At 44.1% G+C, this 23765-nt stretch overlaps 1 protein-coding gene across 5 annotated transcripts; it reads left to right on the top strand.

The window, feature by feature from the left end:
• Positions 1 to 145: 145 nt before the first annotated feature.
• Positions 146 to 22129, top strand: GSTO1 (glutathione S-transferase omega 1). 5 transcript variants are annotated; one of them, XM_053306445.1, is made up of 7 exons: positions 146 to 618; positions 3771 to 3849; positions 14653 to 14761; positions 15913 to 16135; positions 17294 to 17395; positions 18478 to 18584; positions 21817 to 22129. In XM_053306445.1, exons 3-7 carry the CDS (start codon positions 14703 to 14705, stop codon positions 21968 to 21970), a joined length of 645 nt encoding a protein of 214 aa, XP_053162420.1. In that variant the 5' UTR covers positions 146 to 618; positions 3771 to 3849; positions 14653 to 14702; the 3' UTR covers positions 21971 to 22129. The 5 variants fall into 5 exon arrangements, with proteins under 5 accessions (XP_053162420.1, XP_053162418.1, XP_053162417.1 ...); XM_053306443.1 differs by lacking the exons at positions 146 to 618; positions 3771 to 3849 and adding an exon at positions 11292 to 11442; XM_053306442.1 differs by lacking the exons at positions 146 to 618; positions 3771 to 3849 and adding an exon at positions 11676 to 11851.
• Positions 22130 to 23765: the final 1636 nt, after the last annotated feature.

The raw sequence follows: 23765 nt of genomic DNA, 5'->3' as shown, positions 1-23765 counted from the left end.
TGCACCCGTCTCCTAGCAACGCCCGATTGCTGCTGCCATTGGCCAAAACGGAGCCTCTCCCGTGCCCCGTTTCAGTTCACGTTCTATAAGGATGGAACGGATTGGTTACAACCATCCGGGGCGGAGCGGTTGTCCGGTTCTCTCTCATTTTTGTAATGAAAAGGCACGCTAATAAAATTGGCAGCTTTTCCCTTGGATATTGACTTTGCTTTGCTTTAGGAACTTTTTCACAATAACTGATGCTCAAGGGGTCTTCTTGGAATTTGTCAACTTATCTTTCCCAGTTCCTTCCCACTGAATTGAAAAACATGCCTCTGGGCTGGTTCGGAGCTTAACTTACTTAGCTACTGGCTCTTCTGCTACGTGATTGAGATGTAAACATGCCATGATAACATGTTGTGCCAACAGTATACCATTAATTCCTCATCTGAGCATATACTCCAATTACTCCTTTAGTAGTATTTAGAGACGGTGTAGAGGAGCGGTGGAGCTGAATCTCCCCCCCAACCCCAGTTAAGGAACAGCAGGCTGGGAGAGCCATGCACAGTCATAACAGTCCAGTGGCATAACACGCTTTGAAGGGGCCTGTGTGCAAAAATTGTATATGGTCCCCATCAGGTGGGTCATTTCCTCGGAGGGATCAATGGGAATCTCAAAAAGATCAACAATTCTGAGAATGACCAGCACTCTCTCCAAACTATAACTTATACAGGACTGGTCTAAAATACATATATGTCTTTAGTGTAGACAGGTGCCCACCGGCTACATTTCTCTCCAGTGCTGAGATAACACCTTGCCCTCACCTCTGCAGGTGTCAGTTATGACACTGCTTGTGGTTTCTCCATTATGATGGCTGAGTGTCTCCTTGGTGATGGCTAAAGTTCCATCACCAAGCTTTAACCATCAAGGTGTGGAAGATGCAGGAGGAGAAGCAGCATCTCAGAGGGTAGCTTGGCTTTCCTCCTCCTATCCCATGAATAGATGGAATAATCATGGCAAAGCAGTTGTGCTCCTTTTAAATATACAAATGAGTGGTAAGCTGCCAGGTAAGAAGTCTCTTTCTGTTCTAGAACAGGGATTTGTAACAGCTGGAGATGGTGTGAAACTAAGCAATCCAGCAGATGAGGAGAGTACAGTATTTCAGCATCTCTAAATGCCAAAATCTTTCCCTTCCTTTCTTTGTTTGAAGTTCAGTAAATAACCTTTGCCAAGACTTAATTCTAGAGACAATGGGGCAAATTTTTTTAAAAATTTTTTTAATCTGTTGTTGATTTTTAAGTTTTTTAATTGTTTTAAGTTTTTGTATATGTTTTTAACTTGTTTTATGCTATTGTTAACCAACAGAGACTAAAGTTTGGGGTGGTGTACAAATTTGATAAATAAATAAATAAGATACTACATTGCCTGGAGAAGAATCTTCACCCTGGAAATAGACCAATTTATTTATTTATTTATTTATTTATTTGTTTGTTTAATTTCTATACCGTCCTTCCAAAAATGGCTCAGGGCGGTTTACACAGAGAAATAATAAATAAATAAGATGGATCCCTGTCCCCAAAGGGCTCACAATCTAAAAGAAACATAAGATAGACACCAGCAACAGTAACTGGAGGTACTGTGCTGGGGGTGAATAGGGCCTTGACAATAAACTACAGACAAATGGACAACAATAAGAAGACCTTCTTTTTGGGAATCATCTAGAAAATCTTTTTTAATATATATATTTTCAAACCCCATAGATTCCACCAAGTTTAAGAAAATAAACTCATAACAAAAAAATGTGATACAATGTAAGGAATGATGCAAGGTGAGGAACATAATTCCCTGCTTCAGAAAACAGGGCTGATTCAGAAAAAGGGAAAAAAATAGCTTAAGCTATTAACACAATCCATACAAAGGTAAATGTTTTAATGCTAAAGAAAGTAGTCATCTGGTTTCTTTCCTAGAGAATGAGAGACAACACCATCACAATGTGCTTTATTTGCAGGAAATGGCTTGGCTTGAAATGCATGGTTTTCAATCAGTTTAAGAAAGCAACAAGCTCATAACAAAAAGTACAGTGATACAGAATGTTGCACTATCAGGCGTATCTAGGGTAGGGCAGGCAGGGCACATGCCCTGGGCGCCACTTGAAGGGGGGTGCAAATTCTTAAAATTAATTTTTTTAAAAAAGATGGCCACCAAAAACAAAATGGCCACTGCACATGCTCAAATGGCCTCTGTGAGGCCCTAGGCCATGCCAGGCCTCGCAGAGGCCATTTGAGCATGCACAGTGGCCATTTGTTTTCAGCAGCCATTAAAAAAAAACAAAACAATTATTTTAAAAAATGGCCACAGTACATGCTCAAATGGTCTCTGCGAGGCCCTAGAGGCCAGTGGTGGGAGGGGTAACCTTTGCAGATGCCCTCCCTCCCACGGCCTATAGGTAGCACCCCAAAGGGGCTACAGGTTAAAAAAAATTAATTTAATATAAGTCACTGTACACATATTCAGTTTGGCACTATGTACAGAGAATCAGAGCTTGTGAATACAGAGCTGAAGCTTATGAGCTAGGATTGTATTCATTTGCTCTTACTTTGCTTGTTATGATAAGTGAGTTAAATGTGGTGTCTTAATAATATGGCTATTAATGGTGAGTTTGTCTTTGAATCAGTGTGAAATCCTTAGTATTAAGGCCCACTGGGAGTTTCTTGCTCTCTTTCTCTCATTTTAACTGTCTTTCTAAAATACTAGAATATATTCCAAGCAGTGACACAGTTTACTCTGCATATCCTTTAATTATTTTCAGAGTATCTGGGAAAAGCCAAATTCTCCATTTATTTTTAAAACTTATGTAATAGTGATGCTACAATGCATAGTAGAGAATTAGATAGGCACTTCTGTTTAGTTTTCCAAGTACACCTCCACATAGTATTTGGGTATTTCATGAGCCCCAGCATACTGAAATTTGTAGTTTTCCAGCATTTTTTGGTCTGGCTACGTCAACTGCTAAATAGTTTTTGAAATTTTAAAAGATTAAACGAGCTTGACTTATATTTTTCAGCTGATATTATGGTAAAGTTATCTGAAAGATGGGTGTCAGATGTTTGGACAGGGGGCGCAATTTCAGGGCTTGCCCTAGGCGCTATTTTCCCTAGATACTCCTCTGGTTGCACTGTTCCAAGAAGTGTAAAAGATCACAGATGGTCACCACCTACATGGAGGTAATTCTTTAAGAGGTTAGTCCTTCAGTGGCAGAGGCAGGCTGGTGGCGGCCTGTGTTTGGCCACGGCCCTCTGGCCCCATCCCCCGCATCTGACATCAGATGCAGGGCGCTGGCTAGTGACGCCCCATGTCAGATGTGGGGGCGTGGTCTTCCTCTCAAACAGGGCTACTCGGCCCCATTTGGGAGGTAGATCGGCCCCACTGCATTGGCAGTGAGGCCAGGAGTGGCTCTCCCTTCCACTCCAGCTGTGCTGCCAATGCAGCGTAGGCCAAATTCTGTCCCAAACAGGGCCGCATGGCCCCATTTGGGAGCAAAATAACGTCCCCCGGAACTGACATTAGATGTGGGTTGTGTGTCTGGGGTCATAGGGCGCAGCCCCTATGGTTGGCAGCCAGGTTCTTTGAACCCATTCATCTAATGGTGGCTCCGCCCCTAAAGTCCCTTCTTGCAAGGGGGGCGAGGGTTACTTGGTTTCTTTTCTGGTCCACCGGCCCTTTCAACCAATCACAGAAGACACAGATAGTGATTAAATGTTGATCTGACCATTTTGATTTCTGTTTTTCAGATTGAAAGGTAATTTTCCAGTTTACAAAGAACTTCAATCTGGCTGCTCACATAAGAGGGGAAAAAGATACTTTTCCAAGGTAACTTAAAAATCCACTTTTGTCTTGCATGGGAACAGACTTGTACAGAGAACTGGATGTGTGCTGTGGGCGGTGGGCAATCTTTATTTGCAGGAAACGGCTTTGTTTGAAAAGCACAATGCAATGCATGGTTTCCCACAAATGTAAGAAAGCAACAAACTCATAACAAAAAGCTGGTATGAGGTAAGGAACATCAAAATTGTTGCTTTGCTTCAGGACACATGTAATATCACCAATGTGAAACAGATCCTTAAGAAGCAAGTCATTTATTGCTAGCAGAAGTGGCTGCTTCCATTTCTAGCTCACTGGTCTTTTCAGACCAATCACTGAGATGCAAACTTTGGGCGATATAAAAATGTGTTAAATAAAATAAATAAGTGAGTAAGTGTGTGGACTTTCAAGGATATTGGTTGATTTTTAATTATTCCCTTCCTAAGTTTCCAAAACGGTTTAAAAATGACATAACTGCTTTATTTCACTGCATAACGTTACAAAATATTACGGAATTGAATCCCCCACTCTCTTCAAGCCTCATTTGAAGGAAACTGTTCCTTGCCCTCATATAAAAGGAGTATCCAATTTTTGCACCTCATATTATAACTCAATCAATCAATCATTTTTATTACAGCCATAGGCCATACAAAAGACATTAAAAAATATTATACATATTAAACATAATAAAACAGAATAAAACATTAAGCTCCTATAAATTAGACCTTAAACAAGATCTTAATCTAATAGCAACATAAAAGAATTTCACCACCACTTTAGTGACCTCATTATTTTGGTCCTCAAGGCAGAAGTTCAAATAAAAGGGGTCGGCTCTTCCTGGAATATTATAACTCCAGAATGGCTGGTGTAGAAGTGTATTGCAGAGGCTTGTGAGAGACATGGACTTTGGCATGAAGGCGTGCAATTGTGATAAGATAGCTGGAGATTTGTGTAACAGAATGAGTAACTGTTTGGAGCCAAGTGTTTACATGTTCCACCCAAGAGAACAATGAATTGATCATGTAGCTATTGATGATTTTTTACTATACTTGTATAAACAGAGTGCTTTAAGTATCTGTGTAATTAGGCAGTCAGGGCCAAATCTGTCTTTTGGCCACATTCAGTCAGCTGCGCAGCTTGAATAATAAACCTGTGTGCTATACTAAAAGGTCTTGGGAATAGTCTCTTTGACACTGGGTAGAACGTTCTCAAAATTCACGTGGGAGTAGCATGCAATGGTATTATTATTATTATTATTATTTATTTATTTATTTATTTATTTAGCACATTTCTATATGGCCCAAAACGCAAGTTCTCTGGGCGGTTTACAAAACAATAAAAACAACCAATAAAAAGATTAACTTACTTCAACAATTAAAATTTAAAAAGTTAAAACTATTAAAACACAATTAAAACATATCTTATTAAAAGCCTGGGTGGGCAAATGCATCTTGACTGCCCTATTAAAAGTTGTAAGAGATGGAGAGGCTCTTATTTCAGCAGAAAGTGTGTTCCAAAGCCTCGGGGCAGCAATGGAGAAGGCCCGTCCCTGAGTAGCCACCAGATGAGCCGGTGGCAACTGCAGACGAACCTCTCCAGATGATTTCACTGGGCAATGCGGTTCATAGCAAAGATGACGTTCTTTTAAATAACCATGGCCCAAGCTGTTTAGGGCTTTATAGGTTATAACCAAAACCTTGTACTCTGCCTGGAAACGTATCAGAAGCCAGTGTAGATCTTTTAAGATAGGAGTGATATGGTCTCTCCGAGATGACCCAGAGACCAACCTGGCTGCCGCATTCTGGACTAACTGCAGTTTCCGGACTATGCACAAAGGCAGCCCCACATAGAGTGCATTGCAGTAGTCAAGTCTGGAGATGACCAGCAGATGTACTACTGTTCTGAGGTCATTTATCTCAATAAATGGATGCAGCTGGCATATCAGCCGAAACTGATAAAAGGCACCTCTGGGCACTGCCTCACCCTGGGACACCAGGGAGAGTTTTGTGTCCAGAAGCACCCCCAGACTGTGTACCTGTTCCTTCTGTCCCATAATTTCTTGAATTGTGAATGTAAATCTAAGGACCTCTGAGCCCCTCCACATTTCTCCGCCACTCATGCACCCAGTTGCTAGAGAATAATTCTGGTGAGTTAAACCATAGCTCTGTGTTTTAGAACCCAGAAGCTGTGGTTTAACTGTGGTTTTAAGAACATACTAGTAACTTTAAGCCCGTTAAATTAACGGGCGCTAGTAGACCTTTGGGGCCAGCTAACTTTCTCTCTTCTCCAGCCTCCCATCTCCGGCTGCCGCCGACAGCGGCCGAGTCCCCACATGTGAGCGCTTGTGGATGTTTTCCCCAGCCAGCTGTTCTGTGCTGTTCCTTCCAGCACCCATTTAGGCGGTGTAGCTTCAGTTGAAACTCCTGGACTCTCCATCACCTGCAGGTCTCTGACCCTTGGCTCATTTAAATATCTATGGGAAACTATCATCTATCGTGTATGGAGGTCTCTGTGGGCAGGGAGGGGAATCCTCCCCCAACGAGAGGGGTCCCCTGCAGCCCGTGGCTGTAGCCCTGTGGGGTGCCCGGGAAAGTCCCCCATCTTTTTCAAGGAAGAGGGTCTTCTTCCCATCTGGAAGAAGCTGTCACCTCGACCCCTGTGCTTCCCAGAGGCACCGGCTTGGCCGTAGTGGGAAGGAACCCAAGGATGGGCCCGGAGAGGCAGCGCCAGGCGGCCTCTTTCCGGACCCCTCTCCCCACTGGGTGAGCGAGAGCGAGTCACTGGGGGTTTGGGGCGCATGGAGCCGCTCCGGTGCTCCTCCGTGCCATTCAGCAGCCGCAGCCTCCTTTTCTCCGACCACTCCGGGAGGAGGAGCGAGAGAGTCCCTATTCCAGCCAGCTGGTCCTTCTGGGAGAGCTTTCTGCATGTGCTCAGAGGCACTCTGGATGACTCTGGACACCCCACAGCGCCCCACATTGCAGCTTCTCTATGTGGGTCGTCCCTTCTAACTGGGGTGTTTGAAAGCCCCACTATATTCAGCCGGCGGTCTGGGCTGCACTCTCCGGAACGGCGTGATTCATTCTCTGCAGATGCTTCCTGCGTCACCCGAGCTGGGAGCGGCGGGGGGCGGAGGAAGGAGGCTGCTGGGGGAGGGGGCGAATGTGCTGACCATCCGGGGAGGGGGCTCCACTGCTGCCTCGGCTGGCTTCCCCCGCCGCCTCCTCCTCCCGCCTGACTTCGGCGGCAGCTGCTTCTCCTCGGTCCGCCGCCTCCGCTGTTTTGCGGCCTGGCCCTCCGCCGCCTCATGGCCTGGCCCTCCGACTCCTCCGGCCGCCTCGGCCGGCTTCCCCCGCTGCCTCCTCCTCCAGCCCGACTTCAGTGGCGGCCGCTTCTCCTCGGCCCGCCGCCTCCGTTGTTTTGCGGCCTGGCCCTCCGACTCCTCCGGCCGAGGCCGCGGCTCTGCCGCGGCCTCGGCCGGCTTCCCCCGCCACCTCCTCCTCCCGCCTGGCTTCCACGGTGGCCGCTTTTCCTTGGGCCGCCGCTTCTCCTCCTCCTGGCCAACATGGCCGCCTGGTGCCTGCGGTCGTGTCTCCCTCGGCGTGTTCTGGGCATGCGTGCATGCCCAGAACACGCCGAGGGAGACACAGACGCAGACACCAGAGACACGGGCGCACACTCTAGGGCTTTATTATGTAGGATGAACATAAGAACAGCCCTGCTGGATCATGCCCAAGGCCCATCTAGTCCAGCATCCTGTTTTGCACAGTGGCCCACCAGATGCTGTTGGAAGCCACAGGCAGGAGTTGAGGGCGTGCCCTCTCTCCTGCCATTACTCCCCTGCTACTGGTACTCAGAGGCATCCTGGCTTTGGGGCTGGAGGTGGCCCAGCTGGAGGTGGCTGGAGGTGGCCCAGGAAGCCAGAGGTGGCTCCAGCCACCGTCGTGGCCCAGGAGGTGGCTGGAGGTGGCCCAGGCTGGAGGTGGAGCTGGAGCTGGTGGAGATGGAGATGGACCTGGACGTGGGGCTGGAGGCCCAGGCTGGAGGTGGCCCAGATTTTCAGATCAAGATATGAAGGATCCTGACTTCATATCTTGATCTGGAAACCATGTTAAACCAGCTCCTAGAGCTGGATGACATGGGAAGCTGTGACTACCAATCAAAATGTTTGTGTCACAGCTCTGTGCCAAGCAGGGAAAGAAAGGAGAGAGAGGAGGAGAGAGTGTACTGGCTCAGAGCTCTAGGAATATATTCATAAGGCAATAAGCCATTAACTGGGTCATAATGTGAGATCTTTACTACTGTATTTGGTACCCACATTAAGAAGGGAACTTTAACTTCCAGTTTCTGTGGGTGTGTAAATTTGTAAGAGCCTTAATTTTTCTTTAAACCAAAGGCTTTTAAAATCTTAAAATCTGATTTTAATTTACTCTAATTTATGACAAGGCAGCAGGACAATGCTTAATGCTTTCCTGATATATGCCACACAAGCCATCTGTTCTAAACCTTTTCAATTAAAAACTGTTAATATTTTCTTCCTTGTGGAACCAGATATCTTCAGTACACAGACAGGCGGCATAGCGTTATGTTTTCTTTCTCTCTTTATCATGGTTCGAGCCAGAAACACCCAAAATTGTGGCCTTAGTTGTGTGGCTGGGAGGAGCTGGAATGCCTTTTGACTTGTTGGGCAAGTGCACAGGTCACCTCCAATTATGCAGGTGCTGCTGTGCCAGGGAATAAAGTTGATTTGAGACATAAACAGCTCTGATAAATGATACACTGGTAGTAAAGAGAATGTAATACTGAGCATCCTGGAAATTACTGGAGGAGAGCTCCTCTGATATTCCAAACATCGTTAGCAAGTGCTACAGATTCAAGGTGTCCAAGTTGAGCTAACTTTCAAATATAAAGTCACAAATATTTGAGGTAAATTCTCATTTAGTCTTCTATGCTCATGGAAAATTCTAAACCTTTTCACTGCAGGACAAAAAGGCACACATCTCATCCCATACAATATTTATCCTTTGGTGATAGTATCAACATGTACATGACTTGTAGATAGCCTGTTACTTATGTTAATTAGGGATGTGCACAAAAATCTTCGGCGCCTACGGGGGTAGCACTTTAAGGGCGGGGGAGGGTGTACTCACCCCTCCTGCTGCATTTCCCCCGCCGGCGCTCTGTTGATTTTAAGCCCCTCGGGGCGGCAGCGTTCTTCCCTGCCGCCCCGTTTCCCCCGTCGGCCGGAAGTGGCCGGAAGTCGCAAGCGCGTGTGTGCCTGACGTGCGCGCGCGCCCTTCTGCCGTGTGCATGCGCACGCATGACGGGCGCACGCATGCTCGCGACTTCCGGCCACTTCCGGCCGACGGGGGAAACGGGGTGGCAGGGAGGAACGCTGCCGCCCCGAGGGGCTTAAAATCAACAGCGCGCCGGCGGGGGAAATGTGGCAGGAGGGATGAGTACACCCTCCCCCGCCCTTAAAGTGCTACCCCCGTCGGAGTTTCGGCGCCGAAACCACCCCCAGCGCCGAAACGTTTCGGAGGCCTTCATAATGGCCTCCGAAACATTTTGGGCACAAGCCTAATGTTAATGCTCTGTCTGAATTACACGTGTAACAGGATGTGAGCTCATGAGCTATTCAAATACAATTTGTTGTTTTAAAAACATTTAGAAGCATCCAAGACAGCTTTCCATTGCAACTCATTTAACTAACTAAAGCAACAGAAAATCGCAGTTTTAGAAGTGCTAAAAGCAAATGGAGTCAGTGAAGATGATTAAAAAGCAAAAAATAACACAGTACAATAAGTGGTGAATCAAGATGCTGAGTCACTGTTGCTGCTGAAGAGTAGCCAATTCTCTTTCAAGACAGTACGGTTGGTGGAGTCAGCCAGACGGCACACATGAACTGAATGTATGTGTGTTTAAACATAAGAAACGTAAGAACAGCCCTGCTGGCTCAGGCCCAAGGCCCATCTAGTCCAGCATCCTGTTTCGCACAGTGGCCCACCAGATGCTGCTGGAAGCCACAGACAGGAGTTGAGGGCGTGCCCTCTCACCTGCCATTACTCCCCTGCAACTGGTACTCAGAGGCATCCTGCCTTTGAGGCTGGAGGTGGCTCACAGCCCTCAGACATAAGTATTTTCTGCTATGCCTTGCCAACCAATCCACTGAGACCTTCTCCAGTACATTCACATGGCCCATTACATTGATCTAAAGGCATGTTTTGTTGGGTATTTCTTCCACTCTTGATTTGGTGCTTTACATGCACCAGTTGCAGAGAAATTACTTAACTGTACAGGAAGCAACTTTAACTGAGAAGCAAGAGTTTGATATTTATTACTAACTGAAACGTAGGCTAGTCTCTTATTCAGCGGGAGGGAAAACCCCTCAGCTTGAATTCAGGACAGCAAGTAAAAAGCTAAAAGGAGGGAGGAGCTCAGTCTCCACCCTCAAACCCAAACATAGACACAAACACATACAAACAAGCATGCCCCTTGACAAGAGCTGAGACACTTATGAAGTAAATTCCAACAAAACATACATTTATATGACAAACCCAGGAGACAGAGAAGAGGGATAAAGTAGATCTAGAGAAGTGGGGGGGGGTGTTACAATATTTATTTATTATATTTATTATATTTTTATACCAACTGGTATGTAAATCTCTATATAGCATGGAACAGCCGAAACAGGCTTTACAATGTGTCACTGTGAAGCTATCCATTTGGGCAGCAGAGTCTGGCAGGAGACTGTCATACTGCAGGCATTGTTGGTATGCTATGCATGGTGCTGCACCTGTGGCCCAGACAAGTATCCCATTGGTGTGCTAGCAGTATATGCTACTCAAGACCCATTTTTGTTTATGCTTTTAGGACAGCCTGGCACATGCAATGCACAGCCAGTGTCACGTTTGAAACCTGGTGTAAACAGATAAGAAGGGTGCTGCTATATGTGTGTTCAAGATAACGTGTGCGTAACTGTACGTGTGTACATATCTGTTTATGTGTATACTGGCTGACATCCAGACTCCGTTTCTCAATAGTACCACTCAGGAATTACTCCAAAGGTCTACTACTACTACTACTATTATTATTATTACATTTATATCCCGTTCTTCCTCCAAGGAGACCAGAGCATACTTGAGTTTCTCTTTCACAACAACCCTGTGAAGTAGTTTAGGCTGAGAGAGAAGTGACTGGCCCAGAGTCACCCAGCTAGTTTCATGGCTGAATGGGGATTTGAACTTGGGTCTCCCCGGTCCTAGTCCAGCACTCTAACCACTACACTACGCTGGCTCTAAACTTGAATAGGACTTCCTCTAGTGAATTAAGTTAGGCTATCAGCCATTGTCTATAGACTGTACTTGTGCTGAAGGTCTCTCTTTCTCATCTGCTCCGTCCCCAGTGCTCCTTTTCCCTTAACGGAGCTGTTGCATAATAATGAAAAGGGAAAGAAAGAACCTCTGAGTTGCTGCATAATATATAAGGGGGAGGAGCCAAGCCATCTTGAAGCTCTTGGAGAGGAGAAAAGGCTAAGCCGCGTTGAACAGAGCGAGAGTATCTTGGAGATCATGGCGGGGGAGTGTGCTAGGAGCTTAGGAAAAGGTGAGAGGGTGATGTAGGGTGGTGGTGGTGGTGGTGCAGCATTCTCTTGTGGGTTGGGTGCTGATCTGGGGTTGGCCTGGCTGGTCCTTCTGTGTAGGATTGAATCGCCCCTCTGTTGCCTGCTTCGAGGCGAGCTGCTGCTGCTGCCGTCCTCCTCTCGAGTCTCTTCCCTAGAGCTAAGCTAACGCGTTCCGTAGGCTGCGGCGTGGGAAGGCAATTTGGATTGCGGCTATAGCGGGGAGAGGAGAGAGGCGATCTTATCGTCTTGCCCCCCAGTCCGTGCAGTGACTCCGATTAAATCTCCCCCACCCCGGGACATGGACTGGGTCTCCTCTCCTCTCCTCTGACCTGAGACCATGTGTCGGTATCATGCCTGTAAAGAAAGGAGGTGGGCGCGTGCGTAGTGCGAGTGAGTGTGTATATGAAAATGTATGTCGAAAAATGGAGTCCGATCCTCCCTGTGGAAGCATTTTTCCAAGGCGTCTAACAAGGAAGACCTGTGAAAATCGCAATTAATGAAGTAACCATTAAAATCGACTTGCATAGAGCAGCGAAAATAAAATAAAACTAGTTGCGTGTTTCCTCTGAGAAGTACTGAGGCTTGAGCCAGAACGCTGCTTCTCTTCCCCCTTCCTGGGGACTAGATCTGATTTGACACTTGCGCTGGAGTTATTATATGAAGGGAAGTAGGGTGTGTGTCACATGATGGCTGTATTGGTCTCCGGTTAACGTCTACTCTACAGAGAACAGCAGAGAACTCTACAGCCTAGACTTAAAACTTGGTCCACTCCCACCAGTACCCCAGAGAAGTTGCTCTGATAGTTTTATTGCTGACTTGACTACTGTATTTAATTTGTGTTTTTTTAAAGAGTCTGTTCTGTTGCTGAAGCTGGCTTTCCTCTATATTCAATTAGTGTACTGGTGTCTGTGGTGGCCTTTTTTTTGCAAGTAGTGTTACATCTGAAGTGCAACTGCATCGAAGAATACAGTACTTACTCCTGTTACTAGCTGTTGTTTCCTGTCAGATTTGTGTGTTTTTACACTTCTATGCTACTCTTCCTCCAAGGAGCCCAGAGTGGTGTTGTGTTTATCCTCACAACAATTCTGTGAGGTAGGTTAGACTGAGAGATAAGTGACAGGCCAAGAGCCACCCAGTGAGTTTAATGGCTGAATGGGGATTTGAACTTGGGTCTCTCTACTCCTAGTCCAGCACTCTAGCCACTGACTACACCATCCTGGCTGGTTGACCCCAAGAGGTGGACAAACCTGATAAAACTTCAATTCCAATTTTTTACAGCTTCATATTTAATAAGGGCAATTCTCTGCTGGTGTTTCATGCCCTCTGCTGCTTGTAGACTCTTTTCTTTTTTTAAAGGTGCACTGTGTATATATACCCTGGTCACATGAGAGAGCTGTTCATCTGAACTCCCTTTCTACGTGTGCTCTTAATAGCTGTTGGTATTAGGAGTGCATTGAGAGGGGGGTTTCAGATGAACAGGCCCCTCACACAATTAAGGGATGTTATTGAGATGTGTCAGGACATCCTCGATGGCTGTGCTTTGATATGACCCCATCCTGGATTGAGTGTGCCAGCAGGCAATAGGGATGTGCACGGAACTGTGGCAGGGGTGTCTAGCTTGAAGAGTGGGGGAGGGTGCATATATTCCTCCTGCTGCTTTCCTCCCGTTGGTGTCCATTTTTTTAACAAGCCCATTGGGGTGGCAGCATACCTCCCTGCCGCCCCATTGCCCAGATATGACCGGAAGTTTCTGACATGCCTGTGCCACAGGAGCCCCAGTCCAGCAAGGGAGATGTGTGTGAGCTCCTTAGTGGTTCAGGAATAGTATGCACATGGATGGATGTGGCTGCATTAGATGTGCCACATAGCCTTGGTTCATATTACAAGATGTGGATTTCCATCCTCATTTCTGGTAATTGTCTATGTATGGTGGTGTATGCAGCTAGCAGGAGGCTGTTGCCTTCACATTTCATGCCTACTTACCTAGTCATAAACTTTAAAAATGCACATAAAAAAGCAAGTATGTGGGGAATGAGAGGAGTCTCAGGGCAGTGCAAGTGCTTTTGGAGTTGTATGCTGATGATTCCTGGCTTGTTGTCCTGTATAAACAGAAGTATGTGAGAATAGGATTTTCTTCTCTAATTGTATGCTACATGGGAAAATGAGTGCTGGGAGTCTAACTTTTTTAACAGATAAAGCCTTTCTACAATGTCCTAATATCACACACATCCTTATGCTTGATCATACAAGCAGTTTACTTTGGAGCAGGCTTATTTATTGGAACAAAATTGAGGGTGGGGGGTGACATTATTGTGCTTGTGGTCGTTCTTCCAATCCACTACTGTCTATATCATTAGTTAAATTTTCAGCGTGAAAGTAACTGGCATAAGTACTGGGTTATGACAATGTGGTGTACTGAATATGCAAGAACTCTTATTCTAGGAAAGTGTCTCCTTTCTGTGCGGCCCCCAGCTCATGAGTTTCTTACTGAATAGTGAAAGGCTATGGTCCAGTTCAGATGTAATAACAAACCTTATTGCCTATTACTAGAGCAAACCTTTGATTATTGTTTGTAACAATCATTGTTGGTACAAAGCACAGTTCCCCATGTTTGGATGCAACAGCTTGGGTCTAAGGTATATAAGAGAATGCTGCCTCCTTTATGAACACTACCACCTGCTAATAATCGGGGGAGGCCGGGTTGTGGTTGCCACCAGCTTTGTGGGTGGCGACTCAAAACTGGGCCCTTTCTAGTATTGTGCTGGGACTTTGGAACATGCTTCCTAACAAAATTGGAGCCTCCCCTTCTCTGGATGTTTTAAAGAAAAATCTGAAAACATAGCTGTTTAATCAGGCTTTCAATTTACAGGTTTTAAGTTTTATCTGTATTTTAAATTGTGTTAATTATGTATCTAGATTATGAACTGCCCAGAGATTTGCATATAGGGTGGTATAGATAAATAAATAAATGAAATGAAATAAACTGGAAATTGTAGCTAGTTCAAAAAACACCAACACCATAGAAGCTTTTGATCTCTTTCACTTGCATGCAGAATAGGAGGAGTAGGGAGCTCATGAAAGTTTGTTTTACAGTAATCTAAATCATGGTTTAGATATTCTTGTATGGTGAATCAGACTTTGTATTTCTAGTTCTGATTAGAATGGCCTCTGCAATTCTGCTTGTCTTTCAGGAAGTCCTGCTCCAGGGCCTGTGCCTGAAGGAGTGATCCGTCTCTATAGTATGCGCTACTGCCCTTTTGCACAGAGAACACGACTCGTCCTGCAGGCCAAAAGAATAAAGTAAGATCATCAAGTGCACCAGCTTCCTAATATCAGTGAGGTTTACTGTCCCATGCAGCAACTCTTCTTAAAAATACCCAACTCTAAATATATATATATATTTAAAAGGGTGGGTGATCACTGTGTATATGACTGCTCACTACTTATTCCTGCCACCAGTCAGGATGTACACCCCCCCTTTTTTTTGCTGCTGCCGCCTCGCCTGTCTTTTTGCTTTCATTGCAAGCCCCCACCCCTGCAGCAGTGTGCTGGAGGGTAAAAGATTGTACCGTCGAGTCGGTTTTGACTCCTAGCAATCACATAGATTTGTGTCTCCATGTGATTTTTCTTGGTAGAATACAGGAGTGGGTAGACATGTGTTTAAAAAAAAATTATTTCCAGAACTTATTGTAGACTATGAGCTGGTATGGACAATACCGTCCTAGCACATTTGACAAGGAAGATGTGCCGAGAGCACATCTATTGTGACATGTTTAAACAGGTATTGGTAGAATTGCCTCAAGTTGTCATTTTTAGGGTGTACAATGTACTGCTGCCTGCTAGTATTTACCTTTAGGCAGCCCTGTCAAATTGATTTGCTTAAGCTAACGTGTGTTGCATGAGCAACAACCTGACTTCGTAGCTATGGAATCTGGTGGTCACCTTGGTCTGTAAGTCATCACCTTCATGTTGTGTTATCCAAGTCAATGACCTGTAAAACACAAAGTTAATGCCAGGATCTAGACCTTTGTTCTCTAACTCCCTAGGCTAGGGAGTTGGATAACTGTAACCATGTAGTCTTTTGGAAAATGGCATATGCCTAGGGCATTTTTGGCACACTTAGAAATCTGGGTAACTTTATTGCTGGCATAATAGTTGCAGACTACTATAAAAGTACTATTGAGCAAAGAGGCACCTTCTGAAGTGGTGACACTCTCATATTTAACAGGGGAAGAGCAACTGTCCTTTTCCTATCCAACCCAGCACGGCATTCCTCCAGTGGCTGTTGCTGGTGTTTCCCTTATACTTCCTTTTAGATTGCAAGCCCTTTGCGGCAGGGATCTAACTATCTACAGTATGTAAACCACTTTGAGCTCTTTGAAAAGTGGTATATAAATACTTGTAGTAGTAAAAGTAACTTTGGCTTTGTGTTGTCATGTCACGTCTTCTAGCCATGAAATTGTCAATATCAATCTGAAGAACAAGCCAGACTGGTTTTTTGAGAAAAGCCCTTTTGGTTTGGTACCTGTGCTTGAAACTAACAAAGGTCAACTGATCTATGAGTCTCCAATCACATGTGAGTATTTGGATGAAGCCTATCCTGGGAAGAAGTTGTATCCTGCAGATCCATATGAGAAAGCTTCTCAGAAGATGCTCTTGGAACAGTTCTCTAAGGTGTGTATTCATGGACACAGGAAATCTGCTTGAATGTAAATATTACTAAGAAGGGATTGGGGTATGAGTATGTATAAACAATATGCATGGTAAAGCCAGTGTCCTGTTCTAATCTTCACTTGTGTCTGAAAAGAAAACTTGAGCTCTACAAAAGAATAGAATGCATAGTAGGAAGATAATGGTGATTGGGCAATACAACCTTATGAGCTTTAAAATACTAGGAATTGGATATTACAAAGAGTTATGAGTGTTCTTGTTCTATCATATGCTTCTAAAAGCATGTTGCACAGATTATAGTCAGAGATGGTAATGCCAGATAGTTAATATATTTATAAAAATATTTTGGGTAAGATGCCTCAGACTAGGGACAAAGTGGGGAAACCATGGTGTGTGACAGTTGTTTGCTGTAGGAGTTCTGATGTAGAAGTAAGTATGATAACGATCTAGTACTTATCTTGTTGTACTTCCTAACTTTGCTCTCACTTTGAACCTGCTTGATCAAAGCAGGCTCAGTCTTGGTGCTGGCACAGAAGGGAACATTCTAGTACATGTTGTTTTTTAATTTGTTTTCTCTGGAGCTTGAAATACACTTTTCATGGGCTTACTTGCCTCATTTTGTGTTCTGCCTCCTTCCTAATACTCTTCACATCTGTCTGTTGCAATAAAGTTAAGCTTATTAGATCTTCAGACTTCTTAAAGGATATATTCAATCAGGTATGATAATGGAGGTCAACTTTTCATATGTGTTAACTGCCCTGAGCCATTTTTGGAAGGGTGGTATATAAATAAAATAATAGATTTCCCACTCCCCATCTGTATTACACAGTTGAACATAGGAAAGAGAATGTGTTTGAATCCAAACAGGAAACAATAGGAAGTGGTTTAGAGGAGAAGAGCAGCTTTTGCTTAATACTGGAGCTTTTATAATGTAGATGATCTACCACAGAAAAAGATCTCTACTATTCAGAATACTTCACTAGTACAAGTCACACTAGGGAGTAACTGATGCCCTTTTGCTGACAGGGCTATATGAGTTGCCTGCCTTGAGAGAGAAGTTCTTAACCTGAAAAAGTTCAATGTTAGCATAACTGTATTGTTTGAGTGAAAATGTTAAATCTGTCTACACCTTGATAATGTGGCATCCTCTGATTTGCTTAGCTGACTCCTCTGAGCTACAAGTACCTTGTGGCCATCAGAAGCGGAGAGGACGTATCAGCACTGAAGAATGAGTACCTTGAAAAGTTTCTCAAACTTGAAGAGGTGAGAGCAGGTGATGACAATCCCTACAGGGCAGGCTGTCTTCTGCTGCCCACAAGAGGGAGCCATAATTACACTTCCATACAAGTGTGCATCTGTCAGATGCTTGGAAGTTTTAGGGCAAACCTAGGCTTGAATTCATGACAAAATGTTCTCAGCTGTTTAATTCTTCCGTGTTCTATGTGTGTATTGTGTTTTTATTGGAAGCTGTGTTGTGAGCCTCCCAGAGAAAAATTTGTTATGGGGCAGATAACAAAGTTTCTTCTTGAGCCCTGCTCAAGCTTTAGTGGCTTGTTTCCATATGATAGATGTATGTGGAGTAGGCAGATCACCCTAGCTGCATGGCTGCCCTGCTCCTTTTTCCTTAGATAGGAGAGGAGCAGTGGGGAGCATCCAACATCCCAATAAAGTAATAAAACCCCACATAGATTTATGAAACAGCAGGGCAATGAAGGACACAATGGAGCTAAGGAGTAGAAGGCCTGGATGAATGCTCCTGTTTGAGTTGGATAGTGGTGGAGCACATAACCACCAAAAAATTCCTTTTTTAAAAAAACATCGTCTTAAATTTTCAGAAAAAAATGGACGTGTTCAGGGGGTGGGTGGTGAAAGGGAGGAGTTCAGAGATGCTTATATCACAGTTCTTACTATTGTGTGTTGCTATGACTGTTTTGTGTTTAATTTTGTTTTCCAAAATTAAAGCTTGGATTTTCAGGGTATGCTATGATCTTAGGCAGATCACACTGAACTGCCAGAGAAGCCATATGTGAGCTCAGATGTCCATCCCCTTCTATCAACAAAAACCCTGGCCAGATGGCAACTTCCTGACCTCCCAGTTCTGGGCTGCCCTTTCCCATGATGTCCCATATTGTTGTGCAGCTCACTTAGGACCAGTACAAGCTAAAGCACCATATAGGTCTGCAGCATGAGATTAGAAAAGCTGAATTGATTCTTGGCTCAGTACCTGACATGTGCCTTCTGTTACCTCTGCAGACCCTTCTCCTTCCACAGTTTTGTTCTCGCTCTCTGCAAGCTTTCCTAGTGTTTCTGTGTATCTTATTAATGTCAGCTGACTCTTTCTCTAGATTCTAATCAACCACAAGACTCAGTTCTTTGGAGGGAATGCTGTATCCATGATTGACTATCTGATCTGGCCTTGGTTTGAGCGTATGGAGTCCTTCCAGTTACATGAGTAAGCCTTTTACATCTTTTAAAACCCTTGCACTCTGGAGTACCATTCTCAGCTACCCACTTTCTTCCAGTGCCTTGAGTAACTGGTGAGAGGAATGGGTGCTATTGACTGGAAAGGTCTTGCTTAATTGTCCTGTCTGGAGGTAGTGGGGTGATCTAAAAGTGGGAGGCAGACTTATGAGAGGGGAGGGGAGGGAATCTTCCTTTTCCCTCTCACTTAAGTGTGCCCATTCATCCCCCCAAGGCAATGGAGTGATTAGAGAGAGACATATGCACACTCAGAGGTTTTTTTAAGAACTAGCATTTATTAGCAAATGCAATTTTATTTAGTTTGGGCTTAATCAGGACAATAGATTCATTCCCCAATATTAGCACAGAATAGATAGAACTATTATTATTGTGAATGGCTTATTCTGTTGTATTGAGTAGGTTTGGACTCTGCAAAGAAATGTCATGGACCCTCCTACTGCTACTTGCATTTTATGGCCATTTGGCCTCATTCATTACAAAAACTTTCTTTCCCTGTATTTGTTTGCATGTGTAATGCCAATGGAGTGTTACAATTCATGCATCTGAAAGACCAGGCTCTAGTCCAGGGGAAGGCAACCTTGGTTCTCCAATTGTTGTTGAACTACAACTCCCATCATCCCCAGCCACAATAGAGTTGTCATTCAACAACTGGAGAGCCAAGATTACCTTCCTCTGCTCTAGCATATGAAAGCTTATGCTGCAATAAACATGCATCTAAGACTCGTTGTTCTTGTTAGAATGAACACACTGCTACTCTTCAAGAATATTTACAATTTGTTTACCATGTGAACTAAAGTGACAGCCAAAGTTGGAGAGGAGAGCTGGTCTTATGGTAGCAAGCATGACTTGTCCCCTTACCTAAGCAGGGTCCACCCTGGTTGCATATGAATGGGAGACTTGAAGAGGTCAGGTTCAATACTTGGGGAGTTCTGAGACTGACTTTGTATAAGCTCTTAACCCAGGCATACGAATCAATTTTTAGCTTTTGCTTTGTTTGTTGGGTGAAAACCTGACTTTAAATTCAGCTCTGCTGTTGGTACAGGACCTGTGGAAGAGTGTTACTGCCTTTCAACTCAAAAAAAGCCACCTTTACTCTTAAGGAAGACTTGTAGAGCAATCTCCAGGTAGCAGAGTTCCCCCCACCCCATCCCGCCAAGTTCTAAGTATCAAACTTGCCCTTTGTATTTGACAATGTGTAGTAGAAAACTAGGAAGGAAAGTATGTCTCTTTGGGCCATTGTAAAAGTCCATTTAATATAGCTTTTCACCATGGTAAGGTAAAGTAAAATTGTGCCTCCTGGCAACCACAGAGCCATGTGGCTTTATTTTATTTATTTATTTATTCATTCATTCATTCGATTTCTATACCGCCCTTCCAAAAATGGCTCAGGGCGGTTTACATGGAGAAATAACAAACAAATAAGATGGAACCCTGTCCCCAAAGGGCTCACAATCTAAAAATCTCACAATCTTTCTTTGGTAGAATACAGGATGGGATTACCATTGCCATCTAGCTAAATATAATTTCATTGGTTTTTACCAGTGTACTTGCAAGTCCCAGATTCTGTGGCTAGTAAGTGGATGACTGTTTCCTTCAGGCCCTGCCTGTGAACTTCCAGAGTCATTTAGCTGGCAGATGGAAATGGAAAGCTCAAGCGAGCTGGTTCCTTGGTTTGATGCAGGAAGAAATGTATGTTCACCATAGGATGCTCGGACTGCACAGCCTTCCCCTAGTTTCTCTTAGCCATGTGGGCTTGGAAAAAAACCTGTCATTCAAAGTGCTGGAACTGGAAGCTGTGGCCCTACAACTCTGATTCTTGAACTGGGGTGCTTCCTCTTCTTTAAAAAAAAAAAAAAAAGAGGTCAAGAACTATAGATGTAGGAGAACTTTGCTTCCCACCCCCACACCACCTGTGAAATATTGTATTTACCCAAATCAAAGATAACTCTGAATTTAAGTTAACCCCTTTAAAGTAGAATAAAGGTTGTACCTGCATTCCAAGCCTGAATTACTCTGAATTTAAAGTTAACCCCTTTTAAGTAGAATAAAGGTTATACCTGCATTTGCTTAAAAGGAACAAGACTCTGAAGTTGAGACTTCCTGATTTCTAATATCAAAAAAACTTAGGAAAACCCTAGTACTGGACTCAGGTAAATACAGTATGCACACTTTCTCCCTGTTAACTAGCAAAAAGAGGCACTTCTTACAAGGGTGATTATGTTTATAATTAGCAGAGGAAGAACTGTCCCTATTCAGTCCCAGCACAGCATCTCTACAATGGCTGTTGCTTGTGAACCCTGTGAGGCCAGGGAACAATCTCCCCCGCCCCATGAAAACCACTTTGAGAACCCTTCTGTTTTTGTAACAATCAAAAGGGGTAGGGGGATACAAAATCCGTCCTCTAGTTGTGAGGAGTTCCAGGTAGGCTGCCACCATCCACTTGTTTACACGAGTAGATTTACACTTCCAAGGGAATATTCTGGGAGAGTAAAGTGAAAACCCCTCCCTACAAGAAAGGCTTAAGCAGTCTTGGGCCATCAAGTCCATGTGACTAGGGCAGGACTCAATGAGTGGTGATACTCTATTATAAGGATTTATTAATAATTGGATGATTGGGAAAACTAGAGGCATCAACAATTGCTACTTCCATTCAAGCAAAAACCTTCCCCAGGAACTACAAGAACCATGCAGTCAGATCAAAACGCTTAAAACAAAAATAAATTCCCTGATGCATCTAGCTAGACTGTTCCTTATCCTTCCTACTTGCTTCCAGGTAAGGAACTCCCATTTGATTCTCAGCCCAAAGCTGTTATTAACTGCTAAGACCTCCTTCAGAGGCCTCCAGGGAAGAACTGAACACACCCCTTCCCAACTTCTCTATAGGCTGTTCAGTAAACCCTGCCGTCACTCTGGATTGGGCCACAGGGATTGATTCTCCATGGCTTTCTTCCTTATTTGGAGAAGTCAAATTCTCTCTGAGCAGTTACTCTGATTGAGCCCTAGTCCACACTCAAGCTTGACTATCACTATAGTTTTTTTCAAGGGAGTTTTCAATGGCAGCAGGGAGTCCACTACCTTCCTAGATAACTGGTTCCATTGTGAAACCGCTTCCTGTTTCTTCTAATGTTCAACCTAAATACACCCTCTTAAGACAATCAAAGGCAATGTGAGTTACACAGTTGTGATTTTTTGTTTCTCTACAGCTGTCTAGACCACACTCAAGCATTGAAGCGCTGGGTGGAAGCCATGAAGCTGGATCCTGCTGTTAAGGCTACTATAACAGACACTCAGACATACAAGGGCTACCTAGAGCTATATCTGAAGAACAGCCATGATGCCTGTGACTATGGACTCTGAGCTGGAAGCCTTTAGTGAGTGGCAAAGTGTATTGTATGGCTATTGCTCCACTCCAGTATGTGTATCTGATACTAAAGGTAGATCAGCAACAGCTTTTGGTAAGCATCTGTATTGGCTTTGTCCCTGATAACATTACAGGAATAAACACATTTTAAATAACTTCCTGTTTCCTCTTCTGTGCAGCGGCAAAGAACGTTACACAACTAGAGATATGGAGGATTTGTGCAAGCAGAAATGTCAGCTGTCTGTGCAAGGCTAAACTCTGTCTGTTAACCAATGCAGAGTTAATTCTTCTGGAGGGTACCACATCCCATTTGTTTGGAAAGATTTTGAAAATCTTAATAGGGAAGTAAAACACCATTCTGTTCTGGCAACTAGGTAAAAATCATGAGTTGTCCACAATTCTAAGAAATAGCAAAATAAATACTTCCTATACCTTAAGGGGAAAGGAGCTGGTATATGAGCAGTTCTACATCACATAAGGACATTATTCAACTAGTTCTTCATTAATATTGCCTCTCAAAACGGCAAAAATACAAATCAGAGGGTTTTTTTCAGAGCTGGCTGTCCACACTGCACCGCACTTCATAATCTAGAATTTACATTTGCAGGCCAGCATACTTGAGTGTAATACAGCTTAGTTCCATTGGCTGGTTTAGCTGCAAGTGTACCAATAAAAGTGTATGGTGAACTGCCATTCAAGATGATGCATATTCATCAAGGCTGTTGCCAAGGGAAGTAGGTGTAGGTGTTGCAACAGAAAACCATTACCCAAAGAATGAGGTCTTCCAAGATCAAATGCTATTGATGAGGTGCCAACAAACACTACTATGGTAAAAGGGGAAAAAATAAGGAATCGATGCATTTTGTTGTCTGGACTCCTCTTCAATTGGGATCAGTGTCAAAACTGCACAATTCTAGCTTTTCTTAAAGAGCAAGGTAAACTCCCTTGCCTCAGGAAATGACAGTGCTGTAGTCGGAACAAGAGAATGAGTAGTTCTTTGATGCTTACACAATGCTTTTGTCATGGGTTAATTTATTTGAATCATGAAGCACGAAACTCATTAAGCCTCCCTTAATGCAATATGGAGGGCCATGACTGTTCTTGCAGGAACATAGAAAATATAACTTACTACTCTTGATTAGGCACTGTCTAAAAATACCTTTCCAGCAGGTTGATAATGTCCAGATGGAATGACTTGTTATGTCTCTTCAACTAGTAGCTGTCATGTGAATTCAGCCTCAAAATTCAGTGCAACCAAAGTGTCTCCCTGCAAATCAGGAGCCTGCTTTTAGTGATATGGCCCTGTCTATCTGGCATGAATTTCCCCTTTTTGGCAGCCAACGGTGGTTTAGCAGTAGTTGCACAGCCACTAATCAACTCATTTCAAGCCATGACTGATCTAGGATCCCTGGTTAGCATCTATGCAATTCAAATTTAATGATCAAGAACGATGCTCTGAAACCAGTTCATTGCTCAGCTTCCATCCATAAATGTAAGTTCCTTTCCCATAATCTTTACCCAGTTTGAGCTGGAAGATACTTTACAGTAGAGGTTCTTACATTGGCTCCCCAAATATTGCAGCACTTCAACTCCCATGATCTCCAGCCACAGTGGCGTAGTTTGAAGAGTGTGTGTGTGTGGGCGGGGGGAGAAGTGTCCTTGGGCTTATGAAGGAGTAGGTTTCACTGGCTGGAAACAGTCTGCTCTTTAGTCTCCCCTCATGCCCGCCTGACTCATTGGCAAACTGCTGGCTCCTGACTGAAATCTGGCAAGTGTGATTCTCTTGCTTGT

This window comes from Hemicordylus capensis, chromosome 3, assembly GCF_027244095.1.
Source record: "Hemicordylus capensis ecotype Gifberg chromosome 3, rHemCap1.1.pri, whole genome shotgun sequence".
NCBI lineage: Eukaryota > Metazoa > Chordata > Lepidosauria > Squamata > Cordylidae > Hemicordylus > Hemicordylus capensis.
The sequence above is the reverse complement of the archived record's forward strand: the minus strand, read 5'-3'. Positions and strand labels throughout refer to the sequence as shown.